This window comes from Fukomys damarensis, unplaced genomic scaffold (genome assembly GCF_012274545.1).
Source record: "Fukomys damarensis isolate Sample0158 unplaced genomic scaffold, DMR_v1.0_HiC HiC_scaffold_1, whole genome shotgun sequence".
Lineage (NCBI taxonomy): Eukaryota > Metazoa > Chordata > Mammalia > Rodentia > Bathyergidae > Fukomys > Fukomys damarensis.
The window spans coordinates 60,999,879-61,021,689 of NW_022900913.1; the positions used below are offsets into that span (position 1 = coordinate 60,999,879).

The 21,811-nt window shown below is 40.7% G+C and overlaps 1 protein-coding gene across 1 annotated transcript in view; it reads right to left on the bottom strand.

Moving 5' to 3' along the window:
* Nucleotides 1–5,650: 5,650 nt before the first annotated feature.
* Nucleotides 5,651–21,811, bottom strand: part of Arsb (arylsulfatase B) — a 164,611-nt gene continuing 148,450 nt past the window's right edge. Inside the window, exons 8-9 of the mRNA XM_010619143.3 lie at nt 9,314–9,436; nt 5,651–8,035 (exon numbers count right to left, since the gene is read on the bottom strand). Coding sequence (XP_010617445.1) covers nt 7,770–8,035; nt 9,314–9,436 — 389 coding nt within the window. The 3' untranslated portion in view covers nt 5,651–7,769. The remainder of the gene's footprint in view (nt 8,036–9,313; nt 9,437–21,811) is intronic.

Consider the following 21,811-nt stretch of genomic DNA (forward strand, 5'->3'; position numbering starts at 1 on the left):
ATAAAAAAAAAAAAAAAAAAAAAGAACCTCTCTGGGCGCTGGAGATTTAGCTCATGGTTCCATGCCTGACTCGCAAGTGCAAGGTCCTGAGTTTGATCCCTGTTACCAAAAAAAAGAAAGAAAGAAAAGAACCTCTCTACAACACATCAGAGTCAAAATCCTAGAATAGTGATGGTGAACTCTTAAGAGCTTTCAGTAATAGCAAATGGCTGCCTGTGGCACATGTGCCATAGGTTCATCAACACTATCCTAGGGCACAAGGACCAAGTCATAAAAACTTAAATAAAAGCAATGAAACACATACAGAGGTAAGCCCATTAGAATTACAGCAGACTTTTCAAAACAAACTTTAAAGTCCAGAAGATCTTGAAGTGAAGCATTTCAAGCCTTAAAAGAAAATGACTTCCAACAGACTGATATATCTTGCAAAACTATGTTTAAAAATTGATGGAGAAATAAGGTATTTACATGACAAAGAACACCTCAATAAATCAAACCAGCACTCCAATATCAATATCCTTGATATTCTCAAGGATATCCTAGAAAGAGATAATGAAGCTAACAGTGACACAAATCTGATAGAATGAATGCGTCAAGCAGGGTGAGAAGTTGAGAAGAAGCAGAAAAAAAGAGAATCAGCAACATGAAAATAAGGCAATGGCAGGAATAAGTCAAAATCTCTCTGTAATAACTGTTAATATAAATGGTCTCAATTTACCAGTCAAAACACAGATTGGGAGAATGGGTTAATAAACAAAATCTAACAATATGTTGTATACAAAAACACAAGTAACCCAAAAAGAAATTCATAGAGTAAAAACTCAAAGAATGGAAAACAATATATGTAACAGGAACCTCAAAACAAGCAGTAGTAGCTATGCTATTTTCAGGCAAAGTGGACTTCAAGCTACCACTGATAGGAAGAGGCAAAGAATGTCACTATACATTAGTTAAAAAACATTTCAATGGGAAGAGAAAACAATCATAAACATATATGCGCTGAATATCAGCATACCCAACACTATAAAACAAACACTACTGGACATAAAAGATCAACACAATTATAGTGGAGGACCCCAATATCAGAGACAGATCAACTAGATAAAAAATTCAATGAAGAAATATCAGAGTTGGGCCAAACCTTCAAACAAATGGACTTAATATTTAGAATGGTACACCCAACAACAGAATATATATTGCTCTCAGAAGCACACTGAACTTCATAGTCCAAATAGACCACATACTAGCCAATAAAGCATGCTTAGTAAATGCACAAGAATTAAAATTATCCTTTGCATATTATCAGATCACAGTGAAGTGAAACTTGAAATCAATGGCAAAAGAAACCACAGAAATAGTACAAACACATAGAAATTAAAACAATACATCTTGAATAATCAATGGAAGAAATCAAGAATGAAATTAGTTCCTAGAATCAAACAATAATGGCAGCACAGTTTACCAGAACATATGGGACATGATGAAAAGCAGTTCTAAGAGGAAAGTTTATAGTTGTGAATGCCTAAATCACAAGAACAAAGCAACCCCAAATAAGTAACCTAATAATACACCTCAAGGTCCTAGAAAAACAAGGACAATCCAAATTAAAAGCCAGTAGAAGGAAGGTAATTATAAAGACCAGAGCATAAATTAATGAAATTGAGATTGAAAAAATAATACAAAGAATTAATGAAGATCTGGTTCTTTGAAAGAATACAAATCCTTAGCTAATTTTACCAAAAATTACCCAAGTCAATGCAATGAGAAATTAAAAAGCTGAAATAACAACAGACACTGCCAAAATTCAGTTATTGGCAACTACTTAAAAAACCTGTATGCCAATAAATTGGAGAATTGAGAAATAAACAGATTTCTAGATACAAATGAATTATCAGAACTTTACCAAGAAGATATAAAAAACTGACTAATCCAATAACATACATGAAATAAAAGCAGTAATAAAAAAATCTATCAACTAAGAAAGCCCAGGTTCCAATGGATTTACTACTAAATTCTACAAGAACTTTAGGGATGATATAAAGCCATTGCTTCTTACACTTTTTAATGAAACTGAAAAAAGGAGTACTCCCAAAGTCATTCCTGGAAGCAAGCATCATCCTGATTCCAAAACAACAAGGATCCAATCAAAAAAGAGAATTATAAACCAATCTCTTTAATGAACACAGATGCAAAAATCCTCAACAAGATACTAGCAAATAGAATGCAACAAGTCATCAAAAAGATCATACATCATGACCAAGGATGCAAGGATAGTTCAACATATGCAAATCAGTAAATGTAACACATCACATAAACAGAAGCAAGGATACAAATCATATGATCATTTTAATAGGTGCAGAAAAAACTGTTGACAAAATTCAACATTCATTCAGTGTAAAAAACCCTGAATAAAATAGGTATAGGAAGACTTTATCTCAATCTGATAAGTCATTTATAACAAACCTACCATCAACATTATATTATATGGATAAAAACCTGAAATGTTTCCCTCTAAAACCAGGAACAGACAAAGGATATTCACTATCACCAGTCCTATTCAATATAGTACTCGAAATATTAGCCATAGAAATCAGACAAGAGAAATAAAAGGGATGTGTAAAGGAAAGGAAGAAGTCAAATTATCACTGTTTGCTGATGCCATGTTCTTCTATATAGAAGACCCAAAAAATTTCACCAAAAGACTCCCAGAATAATCAAGTTCAGTAGCAGAGTAAGAGACAAAATCAAATTAAAAAGCTTCTACACAGCAATGGAAACAACCAATGGAGTGAAGAAACAATCTATACAATGGGGGAAAAATTTGCCAGCCACTCCCCAGATAGATCGAATATGTAGAATATATAAAGAACTCAAAAAAAAAAATTGACCCCCCCCCACAAATAAAAGACCCAATCAAAAAATGGACAACTGGGCCAGGGACTTAGCTCAGTGGTTCTGTCACCTGCCTCACAAGCACAAGGTCCCAAGTTTAATCCCTGGTACCCCCCAAAAAGCAACTGAAATAAATAGATACTTTAGAAGAACTACAATTGGCTAATAAACACTTGAAAAGGATGTTCAACATCTCTGGCCATTAGAGAATTAAAACAACACTGAGGTTTTGTCTTACTGCAGAAAGAATGGCTATCATCAAGAAATATAACAATAACAAATAATGGCAAGGCAACTGGGAAAGGAGAAAAAAAGAACACTTCTCCCTATCAATGGAAGTGTCAAGTAGTGGCATCATGCAGTATTTATCCTCTTTATCTGGATTCTTTCACTTAACACCAGGTTTTCAAAGTTAATCCATATTGTAGAATATATTAGAACTCCATTCCTTTTAATGACTGAATAATATTCCACTACTTACATGTTATTTCGTTTATCCTTTTCCCTTTTGATAGACATGAGTTCTCTAATGTGCCTCATAAAATGACAAAATAATTCCTTTTACTTTTGTGATTTAAATAACTTTACCCTTGGACAAAGACTGAATATGAACAAAGATGGAATTTACATTAATAAATTATAGTAATTTAGAGTTATGTAATTAAATTTGAATCGGTTTTACAAATATTACCTCTAAGATTTCTAAGTTATATTTTAAAAGACCATCCTTTTAAAGTACCGAGTACACATCAGAGGACTAATCCACTGAGTGAACTAATCCACTGATAAGCTTCTGGCTAAACATGATTCTGGGAAGTGAGCCTGGTCGGAGGCGGGTCAGTGAGGGCGTGGCCTTGCAGGGTCTGTCTCTTTCTCTCCTTGATCACGCTTGGCTTCCCGCTGCCACACCACAAGCAAGCATCCTATTTGTACCCTTCATGCCACCCTGCCTCAGAGCCAGCTGACTATGGACTGAAACCTCTATAAACTTTGAGCCAGAATAAACCTTTCTTAAAAAACAACAAACAACCCCCCCCCAAATAAAGTACTGAGTACAATGTCTATCATACAGCACTCAAAAAAATTATCAGATTTAGAACAATCTATTAGCTTTCTGTTACTGTAATGAACACATGAGGAAAGGTTCTTTTGGAACCACTTGGGCAGTTGCTTCTCAGTGTGGTGTGGCAGTTCATCATGGTAGGTGCATGGTGGAGGAAGACTGCATCTCATGGCAGGAGGAAGCAGTGGGAGGACACAAAGTCTTGGGCAGACTTTTAATGACAAACTTCCTTGACCAAGGCCCTGCCTGCTAGAGGTTCTAACACATCCCATATGCTGTGGGAAGGGGACCATATCTTCAGTACATGGGCCTTTGGGGACACTGAAGATGCAAACCATAGCATGCTTTTTTTGTTATGTTTTGTTTTTTGAGACAGGGTCTCACTGTGTAGTTGAGACTGACCTGGAACTCACTTATGTAGCCCAGGCTGCCTCACAGCAATCCTCTTGCCTCAGCCTCCTGAGTGCTGGGATTACAGGCATGTGCCACCACACCCAGCAGCATAATGCTTTTTTTTTTTTTTTGGTACGGGAGGAGGGGGATTGAACTCCGGTCACTGCGCTTGCAAGGCAGGCCACCCCACTGAGCTAAATCCCCGGCCCCCGGCAAAATTGAGCATAACCTCAGGCAAATTTTCAGCACGGTATTATTATTTCAGAGTTAACTGACCAAAATTTATAGAACATCTACTGTGTGCTGGGCATTATTATGGAAAGTAAGACTTTAGGGAATATCTAATTCAAGCCATCAGTTTACCAGGGAAAAACCTGAGGAATAGAGAGGGTTAAGGTATTTGCCCATGGTCACTCTACCTCTAAGTAGCAAAGCTGGATCTCGTTTCTACCATCTTTCTTAAAAGTAGCAGCATCTGATAGATGCATGTGACTTAACTGGGCAATTACTCCACAGGAGGCTGATTGTGCCCACTGTAGAGAAATATGTCCATAAATCTAACAGTCCTTTCAAAATATGGGGTTCCCCTCCCCATTTAACTATGGGGTACACTTAGAGAACTACTTATGAGTGGGAAAAAGGTAGAAGTGGTAGTGTGTGACTTTGGAGACCGGGTCACAAAAGGCACCATAGGGCCTACTCGCTGTCTCTGTAGATCACTGCTCTGGTGGAGTCGCCCGTGAGGACCTCAAGCAGTTTATGCTGATGCCCTCCTGGCAAGGAATACACTGCATCTAGAGCCTTGTAAATGCAACATCTCAGAAGTGGTCCTGCGAACCACACCCATTTTTCAGGTGACCACTTCACTGCTCCACTGCTTGACCAGTCTCATGAGACCCTGAGGCAGAACCTCCCAGCTCAACCACAGGCCTGGCCCTCAGGGAGGGTCACATAGGTGAAACAATAAATGTCATTTTAGCTGCTAGATTTGGTGGTAACTTTTTACATAGCAAAAGAAAACAAATACATTCTCTTATTAGCACTTTGTTTTTACTCCTCCCCTTCCTTGACCTCCCTCCAAAATGCTGTTTTATAATGCAGCATAGACACATTTCAGCTGGTATCATTCTATATTTTAACAGATTTATCAAGATTTGCCACATACCATAAAATTGGCAAATTCAAAAATTGTGATAAAATCCCCATTTTCACCATTTTCAAATGTATAGTTCAGTGACATTAAGTGCATTCACAATATCCACGGCTGAAATAATTTTGAAAATATTAATTTTATTTTTTCTCTCAAATCTGGAACAATCATGTGGTAACAGAGATAAACTAGTTAATAGTTAAATAAAAAACAAATAGCACATCTAATGACAATGCAAATCTTCATGTTTTGTGGAACAAGAAAAATCTAATGAAATATATTCTGTTATGGATAAAATCTCATTTTTTAAACACAACTACTATTTAGAACTCTTTAAATCCACCGAATGTGGAACATTCCCCGTAAACACAGAAATCAAGGACAACCAAGGAACTGGGGACAGCTGTCGAGGGCACAGCAGGGAGAGCAAACAGGTGTCCTAGAGTGGTGGCCTCCGATCTCAGAACATTAATAACGGGAAGAAAATAGGACAAGTTAGTCCCTACTATTTGTCCCAGGCTTTGGAGAATGGCATTTGCCCAGCTGTTTGCCAACCCAGAAGTTGGTCTAAAGCTGGAAACAGATGTCGTTAGTTGGAAATAGATGTCACTAGTTCTAGCACCATTTCCTTCCAGTAGTCTTGTTTCAATATAACACAAGGTAATTGTGACCAGCAAATAGCACTACTGAAGTGAAAGATCGCTATATGATCAAGACCCAAATAATATCATTTTGTGCTTTTTGTATCTAGTGTCTTATGAAGAATGGAAATGAAGATCGTTGGCAAGAGAGTATCTTGGCAGTGCTAGCTCCCTTCTGTCCTCTGCAGAGGACGCTACAGCCTTGCTTCTGTGTGTCCTACGACTGCCCAGCTATGCAACAGCAAATAGGACAGCAGTGTTTTGGAAGACACTAAAGTTACCCCTGTGTTCAGTGCACTGGATCACCTCTCATGGTGTGAGGCTTTCTCCTTTGTTTTTTCAGTTATTTTAAAACATGAATTTTCTTAGGTGCTGACAATAAGCAGCAGAGTTAATGGAAAAAGTACAGTGCTCTCCCCTGTTCTCTGAGTGTGACACACTGTAGCTAAACTGAATGCACCAGTTTAGCAGGATACTGGTGGGCTTGAAAAAGGACTGCACGTCAAACTACATCTGTTTTTCCCAACCATAGGTCCCTCATACGAAAAGACAGAGAATGAGAGACAGGGAGGTGGCCCCTCTCTGCTGTATCCCTGTACCCAGGACCAGTACCCATCTTTGAATCAGGAAAAAAATGACCCTTTCCTTGGGTTTCTCTTCAATGCCTGGAACAGAAGTGTAGCTGGTACTGAGTTAGGAGAGAAAGCCACTTGCATGACAATGAGCTTTCATGTAACTTAGGAAAAATCTTGCTGGACAGATGCCACACACTCATGTACTTCCCACCCAGTCTTCCTGGCATCCCCAGGGGCAAGATCATAGAGTGACCTGGTCACATTTTCCAGCAGGGCCGTGGCCTTAGTATTACGGGCCAAGGGAAGTCAGGGCTCAGCATCTTCCTCAATCCAGCTGCTCAGAGAAGAGAAGTGACGCAGTCTCCGCAGGCACCAGCCATCGGAGTCAAGAGGAATGGCAAGACGAGAGCCACAGGGGAGTTGGGGGTGGCAGGAAGTCTAGACAGAATGGGCAATAGCTGGGGAAAGAATTTAGGATAAAAACACATCTCTTTATTGTAAAAACCAAAACCAAGATGTTGGCATATTGCCATGCTGGCCTTCCACTCCATGATGAGATGTGTGGGTGAGGGATGAGCTGAGGGGTCATGACCATCCAAAGATGGGGAACCCCTGGCCAGCAGAACCAAACAACCGTCTGGCCACACCCTTCACTTGTTACAAGAAATGTGAGTCACTCCAATAACACCCATTATTGGCAGAGGAAAATCTGAGGGAAATCTAACGTCTGACTTGTGAGGCAAAAAGAGCCAGCTGCTCTGGTCCCCGGATCACTTCCAATGTCAAGTCCCCAGCTGTCCCACAGCTGGGAGAGGGGATGAGCCAGCCACCCGCCTCCAGACATAGTCTGGGCCAGCAGCAGGAGTGCTTAATGTGGTCACTGTCTGAGTTGCACCAATGGTGGAAAGTAGGCTCCCTGGTGTAGTTTAGGAGCAAGAGAAGGGCCAGATGGGCTGGGTATGGGGCAGGCAGAGAACAAATGGGACAAGAGGCTGCAGTGGTCAAGGCCCAAGGGCCAGCATACAACAGAAAGACATTCCCGCCTCTCCAAAATCCTACATCCAGGGACCCCAGGCGCCAGTGCTCTTGGGGTCGCAGCGTGCATCCTGCGCCGGATAGTACACGGGTACCGAGTGTTTCTGATAGAACTGCAGACGGGTGAGGAGCTGTCTGACGATGTGGGGGTACTCTCCAGACAGGTCGTGCCTTTCTTCGGGGTCCTGGTCAATATCAAAGAGCCACAGGGTCTTGGTTGGGGGGTCTGATGAGCGCACCTCAGAAACACCGTATTGAGATGGTGGAGGGAACCAGGATCCACAGCCTGATGAGGAAATGAGACTGTTTACTGGAGAGAAGCACTGTGGGCAGGTCTAATTTCAGCAAGAGTCTGGGGACTGCGCTTCATGGTTTGCAGGTGTGGGCATGTACACAAGATGCAGTCCTTGGCACCGTCTCTAGATTGGTCTCAGAATCCGGCTTCGGGAGACATATTTTGCTGCTTTACAACCAGGGACATCCAGAAACGTGTGCATATGTGTATGCAAGGGGACGTCTAATTGTCACAATGAAATGGGGGATTAAGGTGTTCCTCTATTTAGTGGGCATGGACCAGGGATTCTAAAATGTCTTGCAATACATGGGACAGTCCAAATGATAAAGAATCACCTTGTTGAAAATGCACAAAATGCCAATATTACCATTATAAATGTCTGCTTTTTTTTTTTAATGTCCTAAAGATGGAATCCAGGGCCTGGAACACTGAGTTACCCCCTATCCAAGCTATATCCCCAGTCCTAACCTCATTATAAGCACTGTATAATTTCATTACAGCCTTCACCATGTTACTATGTATTTACAAAGGATTGAGAAGATGTCACATTAGAGAATATCATCAAGAAAGGAGCCTTGTTCCCCAGCTACAACACTGGTTGAGGGTGTAGCTCTCAGGGATTCACTGCTGACAGGGTGTGCTATTTGACAGCCACACAGACCTGAAACCTGTATTTTCCACAAAGTATTCCGATAGTATTTATTCCTTTTGCACCCACGTACAGCTAATTTTCAATTTGTTTGTTTGTTTACTTGCTTGTTTCTTCTTCTTCTTTTTTTTTTGGTCAGGACTAGTAGATGAAACCATTCCTTATCTTGAGGCATAACAAAAATGGAAGTTGTGCATTTGGGAACCTGCTGAGTGTTAAAAGTAAGACTAGCAAACCCTGAATAAATATCTCCTTAGGATACACATCAAGAAAGATCACAAGGGCTGGGAATTCAGTGGTGCCGTGCCTGCCTCTCAAGTGTCAAGTGCAAGGGCCCGAGTTTATTTCTAGGTACCAAAAAAAAAAGGAGGAGGATCATGAAAGATTTAAAGGACATGTAACATTTCAGGCAGCTGAACAAAGTGAGGGGAGTGGTGGTGGGCTCAGGTATCTTGAGATGAATAGTGATTAGAACATGAGTGACGATATACTCTGTGTCCAGAAAAATGTCCATAGGAATAAAACAGTAAGAGCATGGGCAGCCTGGAGATACTGCCCAGAGCACTCAGTGAGACCCAGTCCACTGCAGGAAGGGACACTGGTTAAGCTAAGCACTCTACCTGGAAAGCCCGTGAGTAGTTTCCAATTTCCATGTCTGATTGCAGCATGGACAGAGGTGTTAAAGGTTGAATATTCTGGAAGAGAAGAATCATCTTTTGCTGGAGCTGTATTGTTCCCAGGACCTGGGAAAAAATAGTTTGGAGGAGTTAGATTGCTGTTATTGGAACATGGACTTATAAATCACCATTTTTATATCCACGCAGAACAGTAGCTCTTATTCAACAGAGTGCAAATGTGTGTCTTGACACAGAAATGAAATCTTTTATTAAATATAAACAGAAAGCTATAGTTACATTATATGTCAGTCATAAACCACCACAAATATAAAGGAAATCCCAAAGAGATTAGAATACTAATTCATCCTTAAAATCACTACGCTCTGCCAATGTGCAGTTGGCCATGTGCAGAACAGTGTTCTGTTAAAGCAACCTGAGTTGTTTTTTGGTGTTTGGTTTTGGCTTATTTTTATTTTTCTGCTCTTAAATGTGTAAGTTACATTTTTGGTATATACTTATAATAAATTATAAAACACATATTTAATGGAGTCTACCTAGGAAAGTTCAACCATTCATTCATCCATTCATTTGCAGCAGTGGAGATTAAACCCAGGGATACCCACACATGCTGGATAAGTGCTCACCACTGAGATATGTCAGACCATTTTTGATTATCAGACAGGGTCTTGCTAAGTTGTGATCCTCCTGGCTCAGCCTCCTAATCAGCTGGGGTTACAAGTGTGCACCCCTGAGTCTGGCTACATATATTCATTTTAAAACCACATGTATAAAATCTAAAAGAAAGTAACAATGCTCACTCAGGTAGTCAGAATAACTGTAAGAATAAATTGGTATACAAATAAATGGTATTATCATGGGATACATTAATTTATCATTTTGAGGTCTTACAGTAATTAACTGGGATTTAAAGGGGACCAATTACTAATATCTACCCACTTTTGAGATCTGAATCAATTAAGAGGGAAAGTGGGGGCCAAGCAGATGGAACTAAAAAGATATTGCTTTTGTTACTAGTAAAGTCAACAGAGTGGACTTGGCTTCAGATCTATGGAAAAGGCTCTGCTAAAGTGGTCCTGCCAGACAACCCCACAGCACACCAGACTGCTTCTATGTAGCCAGCAGATGCGTGGCTCAGAAAACCAACACAAAAGCAGGTCAGGGCCAAGCACACTCAGTTCCTCCTTTGGGCTCACTGCATGGAGGAGAGGAGAGGCATGGAGAGAGTGAGGCTCTAGCTGAAGCCATGCTCCTATTTAATTATCTTAAATTGACTATAATGGGAGGCTTTTATTTCTGGACTCTTATTTCTACTTTATTTATCTATGTACCTATTCTCTTTTAAAAAAAGTTTTTTTTTGGTAACAGGGATCAAACTTGGGACCTTGCACTTGCAAGGCAGGTGGCAAAATCCTGGCCCCTCTATGCGCCTGTTGTTATGCCAGCATCCCACCATTTTGACTACTGGAGCATAGGTATGTTTGTTTGTTTGTTTGTTTCTTGAGACAGGGTCTCACTATGTAGTTCAGACTACCCTGGAACTCACTGTGCAGCCTTTCTGAGTGCTGGGATTACAGGCATCCACCACCATGCCTGGCTAGGTATGAAGTCTGAATTTTGAAATCAAGTACTCTGAGTTCTCCAACTTTAATTTTTTCCCAAGATTGCTTTGGTTTCTCTGGGTCCTTTGGACTGCTTTATGAATTTTCACATCAATGTATGCAATATTTGGATCAGTGTATAAAACAACTTGGATTTTATTAGGGATTGTGGATCAGTATGTGAAGTACAGTTGTCTTAACAAGACTTCCTTCTGATGCAAGAACATTAGATGCTTTTTCATTGATTTAAGTTTTCTTTAGGATCTTTGAACAATGTTTTGTAGTTTTCAGAGTACAGCTTTTATACTTTTGTATTTCTTTTCATAAATTTATTTTTTTTTCCTGGGGGAAGGTGACCCAGGATGGAATTTAGGGCCTTGCACAAGATATGCATACACTCTAACAGCCAAACTTATAAATTTATTTAAATATTCTATTGTTTTTTGATACTATTGCAAACATGTATTCATAATTCCAGTTTTGTTCACTCCTCCTATATAGAAATATGATTATTGTATATTGCTTTTTTATTATGCAAACTTGCTCAACTTATTTATCTGTTCTAATAGTTTTTTATTTAACTCCTTAGGGGTTTTAATATACAAGATCTTGGTAGTTTTGGTTCCTTGCTAATCTGGGTATCATTTTCCCCTTTTCTTGCCCATCCTATAACGCTGATATGAATGGTGAGAGCAAACATCCTGGTCTTGCTCCTGATGTAAAAGGAAAGCATTAAGTCTTTCATCATGAAGCATGTTGTGAGATGTGGGTTTCTTTTTCTAGTTGCTCTTTATTGAGTTGGAAAGACTCTTTCATCCCTAGGTTGAATGTTTTTATCATGAAGTGCTCAATTTTGTCAAAAGGTTTTTCTGTATCTACTAAGATTATCAAGTGCTTTTGTTGTTTTTTTTATTGGAGTGATATATTTTTAGGTGTTAAACCAGCCTTATATTCTTGGGACAAGCCCCACTTGGTCATGATACATAATCCTTTTATATACTGTTGTATTACATCTGTTAGTATTTTGTTGAGGACTTTTGTATCTATATTCATAAGAAATACTGAATTATTAAATTGATGTTTTCATTACTGAACTGACAATGTACAGAACAGACTATTGGGATGAAAGACAAGAGACACTGATTTCTTAGAATGTCAAGAAATGCTAAAAATGTCTCTGACAAAGTTAGACTATATCCAGATTTAAGAAATATTTGTTGAATAATAACTCCATAAATAATGTACATAATAAAGCACTGCAATTCTAAAATTCAATGACATAAAGTAATGAGTAAAATGAATCTGAGAAAAAAATTTTTTTTTTTGTACTGGGGATCAAACTCAGGTCCTTGGGCTTGCAAGGCAGGCAGTGGAACCACTGAGCTAAATCCCCGGCCCTGAGAAAAGTTTTGAAGGTAAAAGTCCAAGATATTTGGTGACAAATGGCTAGAAAATAATTAAAATTCCAAGGCCTTAAAGTTGGTTATGGGGAGGATATTGTAGCTATTGGTAGAATAGAGGTGCTGGTGCAGGAAATGGTGGGGAGACTGTATCTGATGTTAGACATACTCATTTGGGGAATGAATATGCTGGAGCAAAAAGAATGCCCTGCATGAGAGACTCAAGCACACACTGATTTGAACATTCCCTGCCACACTGTGGTCTCTGCACACTGGGAATGGACTAGTTGTCTGGAGAATGAAGTAAGAGCAAAGCAGAAGCCCAGGAACAAAACATTGAGGGCCAAAGGAAAACCATAAGTCAATGAAGTGCAGAAGAATAAAATAATTTGGAGAGGAAAATGGTAAACAGTAAGCGAAGAAAGTACAGGGTTTCAGATCTTGAGTCAGAAGTGCCAAAGATCCCATCAATCAGCTTGACAGATAAGAAGGCATTGCCTTTGTTAACCTCTGAGCAGAAACTAAGTGGTAACAGACAAGCATACACCTTTCTTTTTTCCAAGCTGAGAGCTATCTCTGAGATAATAAAACTTTCTGGCCATGCAAAAATACTCAAGTATAAGATTGATTAACCATAGGTACTGATTTTGGAGGTAAAAAAGGAGATGAGCAGAAAACTTTTGGGCAAATGAAGGAAACCCTTCCCTACATACTACGCAGTAAACTCCTTATCTGAGCAAATTTGAAGGAGTTCAAGTTTCCAGAATAGACTATGGTTTCAGGGCAGAACTGTGTTCTGCAGATCCAGAACAATTCTGAAAGCACTTTAGGAGTTGTCAAGAAGGGATATGGTTCTGATGGATAAGGGTCCACCCCTTTACTTCATCCACCTCTCTACTACAACAGAGCACTTCAACTTGTAAGCAAGAATCTGTAGTATTGGTTAAATCCATTGACACTTAAAAGACAACAATTAATGATACTAGATTCTCCAATGGGGAAGGGGTTGAGGGATGCCTAGGGACCCTTCTGATCTTCATGAATGACAACGCTGTCTCTTGAGCAGCCTGGAGAGAGCATGCTTTTGATTCTATGGAAACTACTGTGTAATATAGTTCACAACTGTATTTTTATAAAACTCATTTTTGTAGCTATACAATTTATATATTTTTTGTATATTGTTGAAAAATACAGAAAAGTAGGAACAAGAAAATAAAAATTACCTGTAATTGTATTAGTCACTATTAACATTGTGGTGTATAAGCTATGAAGCTTTTAATTATGTAATTCTTAAAAAAATAAACATATCAGCTGACCTGCAAATAAGAAGAGGAAGTTCAGAGAAGACAGGAAGTTTTCATGCCCAAAGAAAACAGCATGTATGTATGGGTTGGCAAGAAATTAATAGAGAACTTTATATCTATCCACATATGAAAGTGAGCAAGAACCGGGTTGGCTTCTGAAGAGGGGAAGAATAAACCTAAGCACCAGCCCAGGAAGGTGCTTGTTCAGGATGCATGGAGGAAAAATGGAGTGACACAGAAAGCAGCCTGTGCAGTCATCAAGAGGGCTTCCTGTATCCTGGACACAGGAAGATGAGGGCAAGCAACAGTGACCAAATGATGAGAGGGATGAATTCAAGAAAAACTGGATTTGTCGTCTAAAGATTTCAGGGGTGGAAGCAATATGAAATAATAATTAATATAATGGTGAGGGCAGCTAGTATTTATAAAATACAGCATAGAGTAGGTATTGTTTTAAGTATCTATTGGATGAGGAAACTAAGGCACACAGCGATTAAGGCACAGCGCCATTTTGGCTCAATATATGGAATGTCCTGACAGAGCTTCCCAAAGCCTAGAAAGGCAGGCTTCCATGGGGAGGGCTTGGGCAGGAATCCCAAGCACTAGTGCAGTGTGAACAGGATGGTCCTGGTCTCTTCCTCTCTGAAATGCTACTAAAGCAGAATGAGCTGGGCATAATGGGAGAGTGGGACGTAGGAAGACTTCCTTTGTGACTCTGGAGAAAAGCGGTGCTAGAGATGATAACCAGGGTGCTGGGAAGGTCTGTGTGTTTGAAGTGAAGTCCTGTGCCCACTGTCCTGGAATGCCACAATGCACAGCAGCACAGAGCAGACACTTCTGGGTCAGACTGCCTAGGTTTCAATCTCACCTCCTTCTCTCACTAGCCATGGGGTCTTGGTGTTAGCTGGCCTTCTGGGGTTCAGTTTCCTCGCGTGTATAACAAAGATTATGATATCACCCTCATAGGACCAGACAGTCTAAATGTAACCACACACTGAAACTGTTCAGTAGTAGGTCCAGCAGACAGGAAATGTGCAATAGTCGTTATTATTACCAGTTATGCAATCTTGGGCAGTATTCTGAACTTCCCATGCCTTAGTTTACTATCTGTAAAATCAGTTTGACAATACAAAGCAAGATAAGGCATATATGGTGCTTAGTATGGTATCTGGTACATGGTGAGACTATTGTCAGTGCAGTCAACATTAAAGATAATACAGTAGTAACCAATACTTAAAACACTTACTAATTTGCTTATAAACATAAAGCACTTTTTAAGTGTTCTATGTATGTTAACTCACTTCATCTTTTCAATAACTGTATGAAATAGGTAAGAATGCCTAGCAACAACTATTGCTGAATGCGAATTATCATCAGTGTAATAGTTTTTTTCTTCTACTTCTCCTTATACCCTAGACATAGAAAAGTAAGAAAAGAAAAAGAAAGTAGGAAGAAGTCATTATTATACTAGAAAAACAAAATAAAACCAGAAAAACCACATTAAAAAAACCTTTAAAAAAAAAACATAAACCCACTACTCTGTCTGGGTTTGGAAAGGACCTATATTTGCTCCCACATTCATGTTTCAGAATTAGAAAAGATTTGAGGAAAAATTTATGGATGAAAGCTATAATTTGTCACTCTGAGAATTTAGTTCCTTTTTTATCCTGTTGTTTCGCCTGCCATTCATTTCCACTGAGATCTCTGGGTTTTAAATATTTGTAATTTACAAAGACCAGGTTGAAAATTCCTTCTCCCTCAACTGACCCATTTGCATCCTACGGCCAGTTGATGCTGTCTTTTTACTTAATGATGAGTGCATATTTTCTTACAGTAAAATTTATCCGCTTGGATTACATAGGGGAAGACGCCCAGTTTTTGCAGAGACTTAGTTATCAGCATCACTGAGACACAATACCCGTCACTTGCAACTTAAAGGAGGAAAGGTTTATTTTGGCTCGTATCTCAGCCCATACTTGGCAGGCTCCAAAGGAGACACAGCAGCCAGAGGGCCACAGTGGACAGGAAGCAGAGAGAAGGGGGGAGCTGGGGAGGGAGATGAACCCTTCCAGGCTGTGCCTTGTGACCGCCTCTTCCAGCCAGACCCACCCACTGACAGACTATAGACAGCTCTCAGTCCCATGATCCAATCACCTTCCAAAAGCCCACCTATGAGCCCGTGAGGCTTTTTTGGGGGTGGGGGACATTAAGGTATAAACCATACAATGTATTTCTTACTATGGAATCTTGTCAGCTATATTTTTAGTAAACAGACAAAATTAGGTTAAATCAACCGCAACTACCTTCAACTTTTGTGCTTAAACACTTTAAAGAGTATCTTCTTGCTTATTTATTAGGTGAATCAAGTGTCTTTCTTTTAAAATGTACATTAAAGTTTAATTGGATTGGCTGGGCAGTTTTTCCTGGACAGTCTAATGACAGTTCAAAGGATCTCAAACCCTCAGTGAAGTTCAGGTTGCTAAGTTCCCTCTGTCCTGTCATGTGGCAGCTCTGCACACGCAGTTGGAGGGATGCACTGGTCCCTGTGTAGCTCTCGTCTCTAGCCTGCTCATGGCTTCACTCATCCCAACAGCTTCAGGCTGGGGCCAAGACTAAGCTCTCATTTTGTGTGTGGCAAGGATTTCCATATCCAGATGTGGATGTGAGGCTATACACAGTTATCTTGTTTCAAAAATCATTATAGATCTAAAAACAGAAGCTTTTCTCTAACAACAGTTTCCTAAAAAACTCTGGCTGGAAACCAGCTCTCTGAGCTGAAGCTTTCCTGATCCTCTCTGCTTAGTTTCTGAAGATGGAGAGAGCCCCAGCCCCTCCTAGCTTGAACACTGGAGTTTATAGGGCTCCTAGGAAGTTAGCAGCAGAAACCTTGTGCCTTTCTTGAGTTTTAAAAAAGAATTCTGAGAAAGTGTGTGCACTTTAGAAGCCTTTGGAACAATCTCTTTTCTGTCTTACTAAGTCTTTCAACCACACTGTTTTTGTTTCCATCAATGTAAAACAAGGATAAAAATGCTGGCCACCCCCAGGGTGATTGTGAAGAGGAAATAAGATCCTGGGTGTGGCCAGCACTCTGCACCTGGCAGTAAAGATCTCAGGTACAGGGCTCTTGAATTCCCCCTGCAGTTGCCACTGGACTGGGAACATAGACAAAACTGATTTACCTACTAAAAGGAGTTGTTTCAGTCAGGTTGTATCTAGGACTCTGACTGACAGCCATGAATGTCCTGGTGCTACTGATTGCCCAACCTTGGAATAATTGAGATCTTCCCAGCTGTCAAGAGAACAAAGGATTGTTAAGAAATTATGAATAAGATCCTAATGAGATAATTGACAATGTGAAATAGGAAGAAAAGGGCTAAAGGTGTAGGGAAAGTGGGAAGGGTAGGGGAAAGGTAATAAGGGAAAAGAAAAAAATATGAGAAAATGAAAAAATGGAAATAAAGTATTTGTAAACGGGGAGGGGAGGAGGGGGTAAAGGGAGGGCAGGGACAAGGGGCAAAAATGAGAACCAAGACCTGTCATGTAAAGGTACAAGATCCCAATGATTAACTGTACTGTATACCTAAAATGTACCAATAAATTCAATTAAAAAAAAAAAGAAATTATGAGGGGAGATGTGGGCACACCACCTACATTCTAGACGCTAAGTCTACATAATATGCTAAACCACAGGTCTGGCTCAAAGGGTGAAAACAGAGTGAACTAGGACAGAGTCTTAATTCTTGCTCTACCCTGAGATCACCTGAGTCCTATAGTCACCTTCACACCTAAGTCTGGCTCCCTTGACCCCAGCTCAGCTCAGCCCCTGGCCTGTGGCCTGGCCCAGCTTGGCTCAGCTTCGCCCAGACTGGCTGAGTGTCAGCTCCTGACTTTTTGCCCCCTTTAAGGATCTGAATAACCATGTTCAGCCGCAACAGTTGTGATTATATTGGCCTTGCAGGAGCAATCTGCCTCCCCAGGAGCCCACCCTCTGGGTGGTCAGTTTGGTGATGTGGAAGTTCTCAGATGAGCCTCCCTGACAGCTATCTGTCATTCTCACTGTGTCAGTACTGGGTACCTAGAGGGGCAACAACACCACCAGGGGACTTGGCTCAAAGGCGACATTCTAATTCACATAATTTCGGAATGGATCCAACACCCTACGACAGCACATACTTGAAATAAAATGTGAAGAGTTTGTGGAGGGCACGTAACTCATGATGAGGAAAGAGAGGCTATGTGCTGGGATGGAAGGAAGAGCAGACTGACCTGTCATGGGTATGCCAGGAGCAAGCACCAGAAGAATCAAGCAGAAGGAAGAGAAGAATGAGGGAAGCAAGAAGTACGTAAAACCAAGAGGAGAGGGGCAGGGTGAGACAGGATGCCAGATTCCAAAATTAGTTGAGGCCAAGAGATTATAGGAGTTGACTGAAGCTCAGAGCAACTGCTGCTCAAGTTATCATTCAATGCCTGACTGTAAGGGAAGCTAACAAACATCAGTTGTGTTTTTTTTTTTTTCCGTTATCCAAGCTGCCTCGCCAGTTTTACCAGAGCTAGTTAATGAAGTATGTGCTTGGGATTGGGGTCTCTGGCTTTGAAGCCAGATCCCTGGGGCAGCTCCTCTGTCAACAGCCCTATAACCATATGCGTTTTACTCGGACTCCGCTTTCGCATGATTAAATGAGTAATTATCTCATGTTTTTGTTTTGTTTTGAATTAAATAAGACAGTAAACTGGGAGCCTTTATCAGAGGCCCTGGCACATAATAACCTCTCAATAAAGTTAACAGTTATTATTAAAAGGACATAATTTAGTGACAGCAATGGTGTTCAGACTTTTTGCGTGGCAAAATCTTCCCTTCAAGCAAACTCTATGCTGCACCCCTTACATGAGGCAGCTAAAAGTAGGGCTTCCCATCCTGTACCTTAGGTCACCTGTGGCAGTCCCTGAAGGTCCACTTCGCTTCCATGGACTCTAGGTGGAAGCCCATGGCTGGGTACTGCACTCAGGCCAAGCAGCATTGAGAGCTAGGGTCATGTAGCCCAGCTCCTCTGCATGGCCGCCTACCCCTGAGTCCCTGTGTAGCTCTACCAGTGTGGACTGGACGTGTACAACAGGGAGGCCTGGCCACCATACAAGGTCCCCTCCTTTCTGGACTTACACTTGATTGCTGTGAGCTTTCTGTTCCACTCACACTGTTTACTTAGAATCCCATTTGTCCTCAGTAAGATCTTTACAACATGCAACAGGAGTATTGGGAAAAATGTACCAGACATGAAGCTAATCAGAAAAAGGTGAGTAGGAATATGATGGGTGTTATTTATTACCTACAAGGGGAAAATCAAAATGCTCATAATTTTTATAGATGTACTCCACATGATGTATTTAAAATGAAACTAAGTTTATGATTTTCAGTTTACAAAGTCAATTTCTCAGACACCTACTCACTCAGTCCATATTTGATACTTTAAGAGTTCTAGTGAAACAAAAGAGCTTTGATGTGGCTTGCTCAGCCTAGCCGGAGTTTAAATGTTAATCTTTCTTGAACTGTGCATAATAAGTATTCAGAGAATCTGCCTGTTTTATGGGGAGCTTCAATGTTGGTCAATGTCTGACACTGCCAGGCGTGTCAACTGAGAAATGTATTCCAGCAAAGAAAAAAACAACTCCTAATGAATCCTCAATCCATGACCATCTCTGCAAATTATCCTACATGTATCTGAAATGGGCCAAGGAGAGACCTTCTCATGCTTTGGTTTAACTCAAATCTTGGATAAATAATGTATTCATTTATCTATTAAATAAATATCTATTTTTGTTGATCACTATAGGTGCTATATACCAAGTTCTCAGAATGAATAACCTAGAGTCCAGCAGGTAATAGGAAAATAATCTTGCTAGAACATTACAGATTCTAAAATGCTGGAATAAACATTTGTGGCCTAAATGAATAAGCACCCTGACTCCGGAGGAGATAGAACTTCCCCGGAAGGACTCAGGAAGGTAGGGCTGGCTGAGCTTGGCCCTAAGGACAGAATCAATGTGACAGGCAAGGACAAAGACCATCCAGGTAGAAGGGTGGCTGCTCTTCTCACCCTTTCTTCTCCTTTTCAATCTCTAAGTAAGAAAATACATGCAGAATCCTCATCCCAGTTCTAGGCATGGGAAAAAAACAAAAAAATCAACAATAACAAAAAAACTTACTCAGCCAAGTCAAGCTCTACCTGAAATTCTTTTTCAGATTCCTTTTCACTTTCTTCTTTCTCTGTTCATTTCTGAAAAGTTTTCATTCCCCAGTGTATGAGCTCAACATTCCCCTGGGTATTTTACACTCCAAAATTTTATCTCTTATCCAAATTTTTCTGTCTACCAAAGCTCCAGGGCCTCTAACCCAGGCTAACCTACCCAGGAACCAAGTGGCCAATGTCTAGACTTCTTGGTTTAATCACACATTGCCCCTTCAGTTGGGTGTCAACCCTGCATCTGTATGGAGGGAATCTACCCTTCAGCTCCTGTTTCTGACCTTGGCCATGAAAACAAGTTCAAGTTCTTTAGTCTGCCCCTTCTCCACTCCTCCACCTTCACGTTGACCCAAGAGCCACCTGGCCCTTTTTTCAGCCCCAATGTCTGGGGTATATTGGAGGGGCAAGAGTCAGAAATCTACATCTGACAGCTCATAAGGTGGCTTCTATGACAACTCCTTCCTGATATCCCCTGCATATTGACATATCTTGGATTCCCAACCTGGGAGCTGTATCTCCACTTCTTCCTGCTATAGTGAAATACTAGAAATGTGGGCCGGGAAGAGAGAGGAGTAGAATATGGAATGTTGGAGAGCACCAACACCAAAAGACAAAGAGAGGAAGGAGTCCCTCAAAGACTAGGAAGGAGGAGTTGGACTGGAAGAGCTCAACAGTAGCTAGAGTCCATGGAGAAGATGGTAGAGATAGGGGAAGTATGAGAAACCAGGAAACGGGAGTACTGGATTTAGCAAACAGTATGACATGAAGAAAGCAGTGGCACTGGGCTTTTTTAATGCCCATATAACCATGAACTTGAGGTCCAAGAGCTTACATCAACAAAGACAAGGCACATAGAAAGCAAAGTGTGCATTCTCTCTAATCATCCTTCAATTAAAGTGGTAACAGATGGTCGGCCCTGGCACAGTGTTCATGTATCAGCCCCCTCTTAGCTCTGATCCTTCCGCACAACAGGCTCAACTAACATGGGATGATGGCTACCCATCGGACACACATTTTTAGTCTGTCTCTCTCTAAATACACGTTTTTAAAGCAATTGGTGGAGCCCATCAACAAATAGCTATAAATAGGCATTTTGTGTATAAAAAATAAAGGGAAACTAACCAAAATATCCATCTTGAGCCTATGATTAAGATGATGAGCATGAAGCGGCTGAGTTGTCTATTCTCTGGCTCAGGATAAAAGAAGAAAGACTCCCCAGCCCCCAGCCACAAAGTCTCATGGTCCAAAATGCCTTGCTGACGGCCAAGCTCTTCCTGTGTGTACAGCTCATACTCTAGTGTGTGGGAAAGGCCTGTGTAGTTTTTGTGTGCATTCGGATAATGAAGAGATACTGTTAATTTAATATGGTACTTAATTTGAAAGAGGGCCTTGCCCCTGATGGCTGTCAAGACGAGCCTGACCTTTCTAGGCAGCCGGGTGATACTGCCTGGCACAAGACTACAGGCCCATGCTGGGGTAGCAGTGGTGACAATTATGGTGCAGAAAACTGAAGATGGCCGGCATCCATCCAAGCACAGCCCTCTACTGTATCCCTGTGCATGGCCCCAAATCCCACACGTTACACACATCCTGTAATCATTGCAGTGAGGGCCACAAGGTGCTGTCTGCCAAAGGTGGAAAAGCTAACATGCAAGATGACTCTTTGTAGCTTACTCTGGTTCTTGGCAGCAGCCCAGGTGAAATAAGGATGTTTTCTATTTTGAGAAGCTATCAGGGTCTCACATAAACTGAGATTCAGAACACAATCACTTTTTTTCAAAGAAAGCTGGAAATAATCTGAGACAGTAAGCAAAGAGTTTTCCCCCAAATTGATTTAGAGAAGATGAAATGTTAAAAGTAGTGCCACCAACTCTTCTGATCAGCTTTGAAAAGGTTCCATTTCACACAGGATCTATCTTAAATGTACTGAAATTGCAGC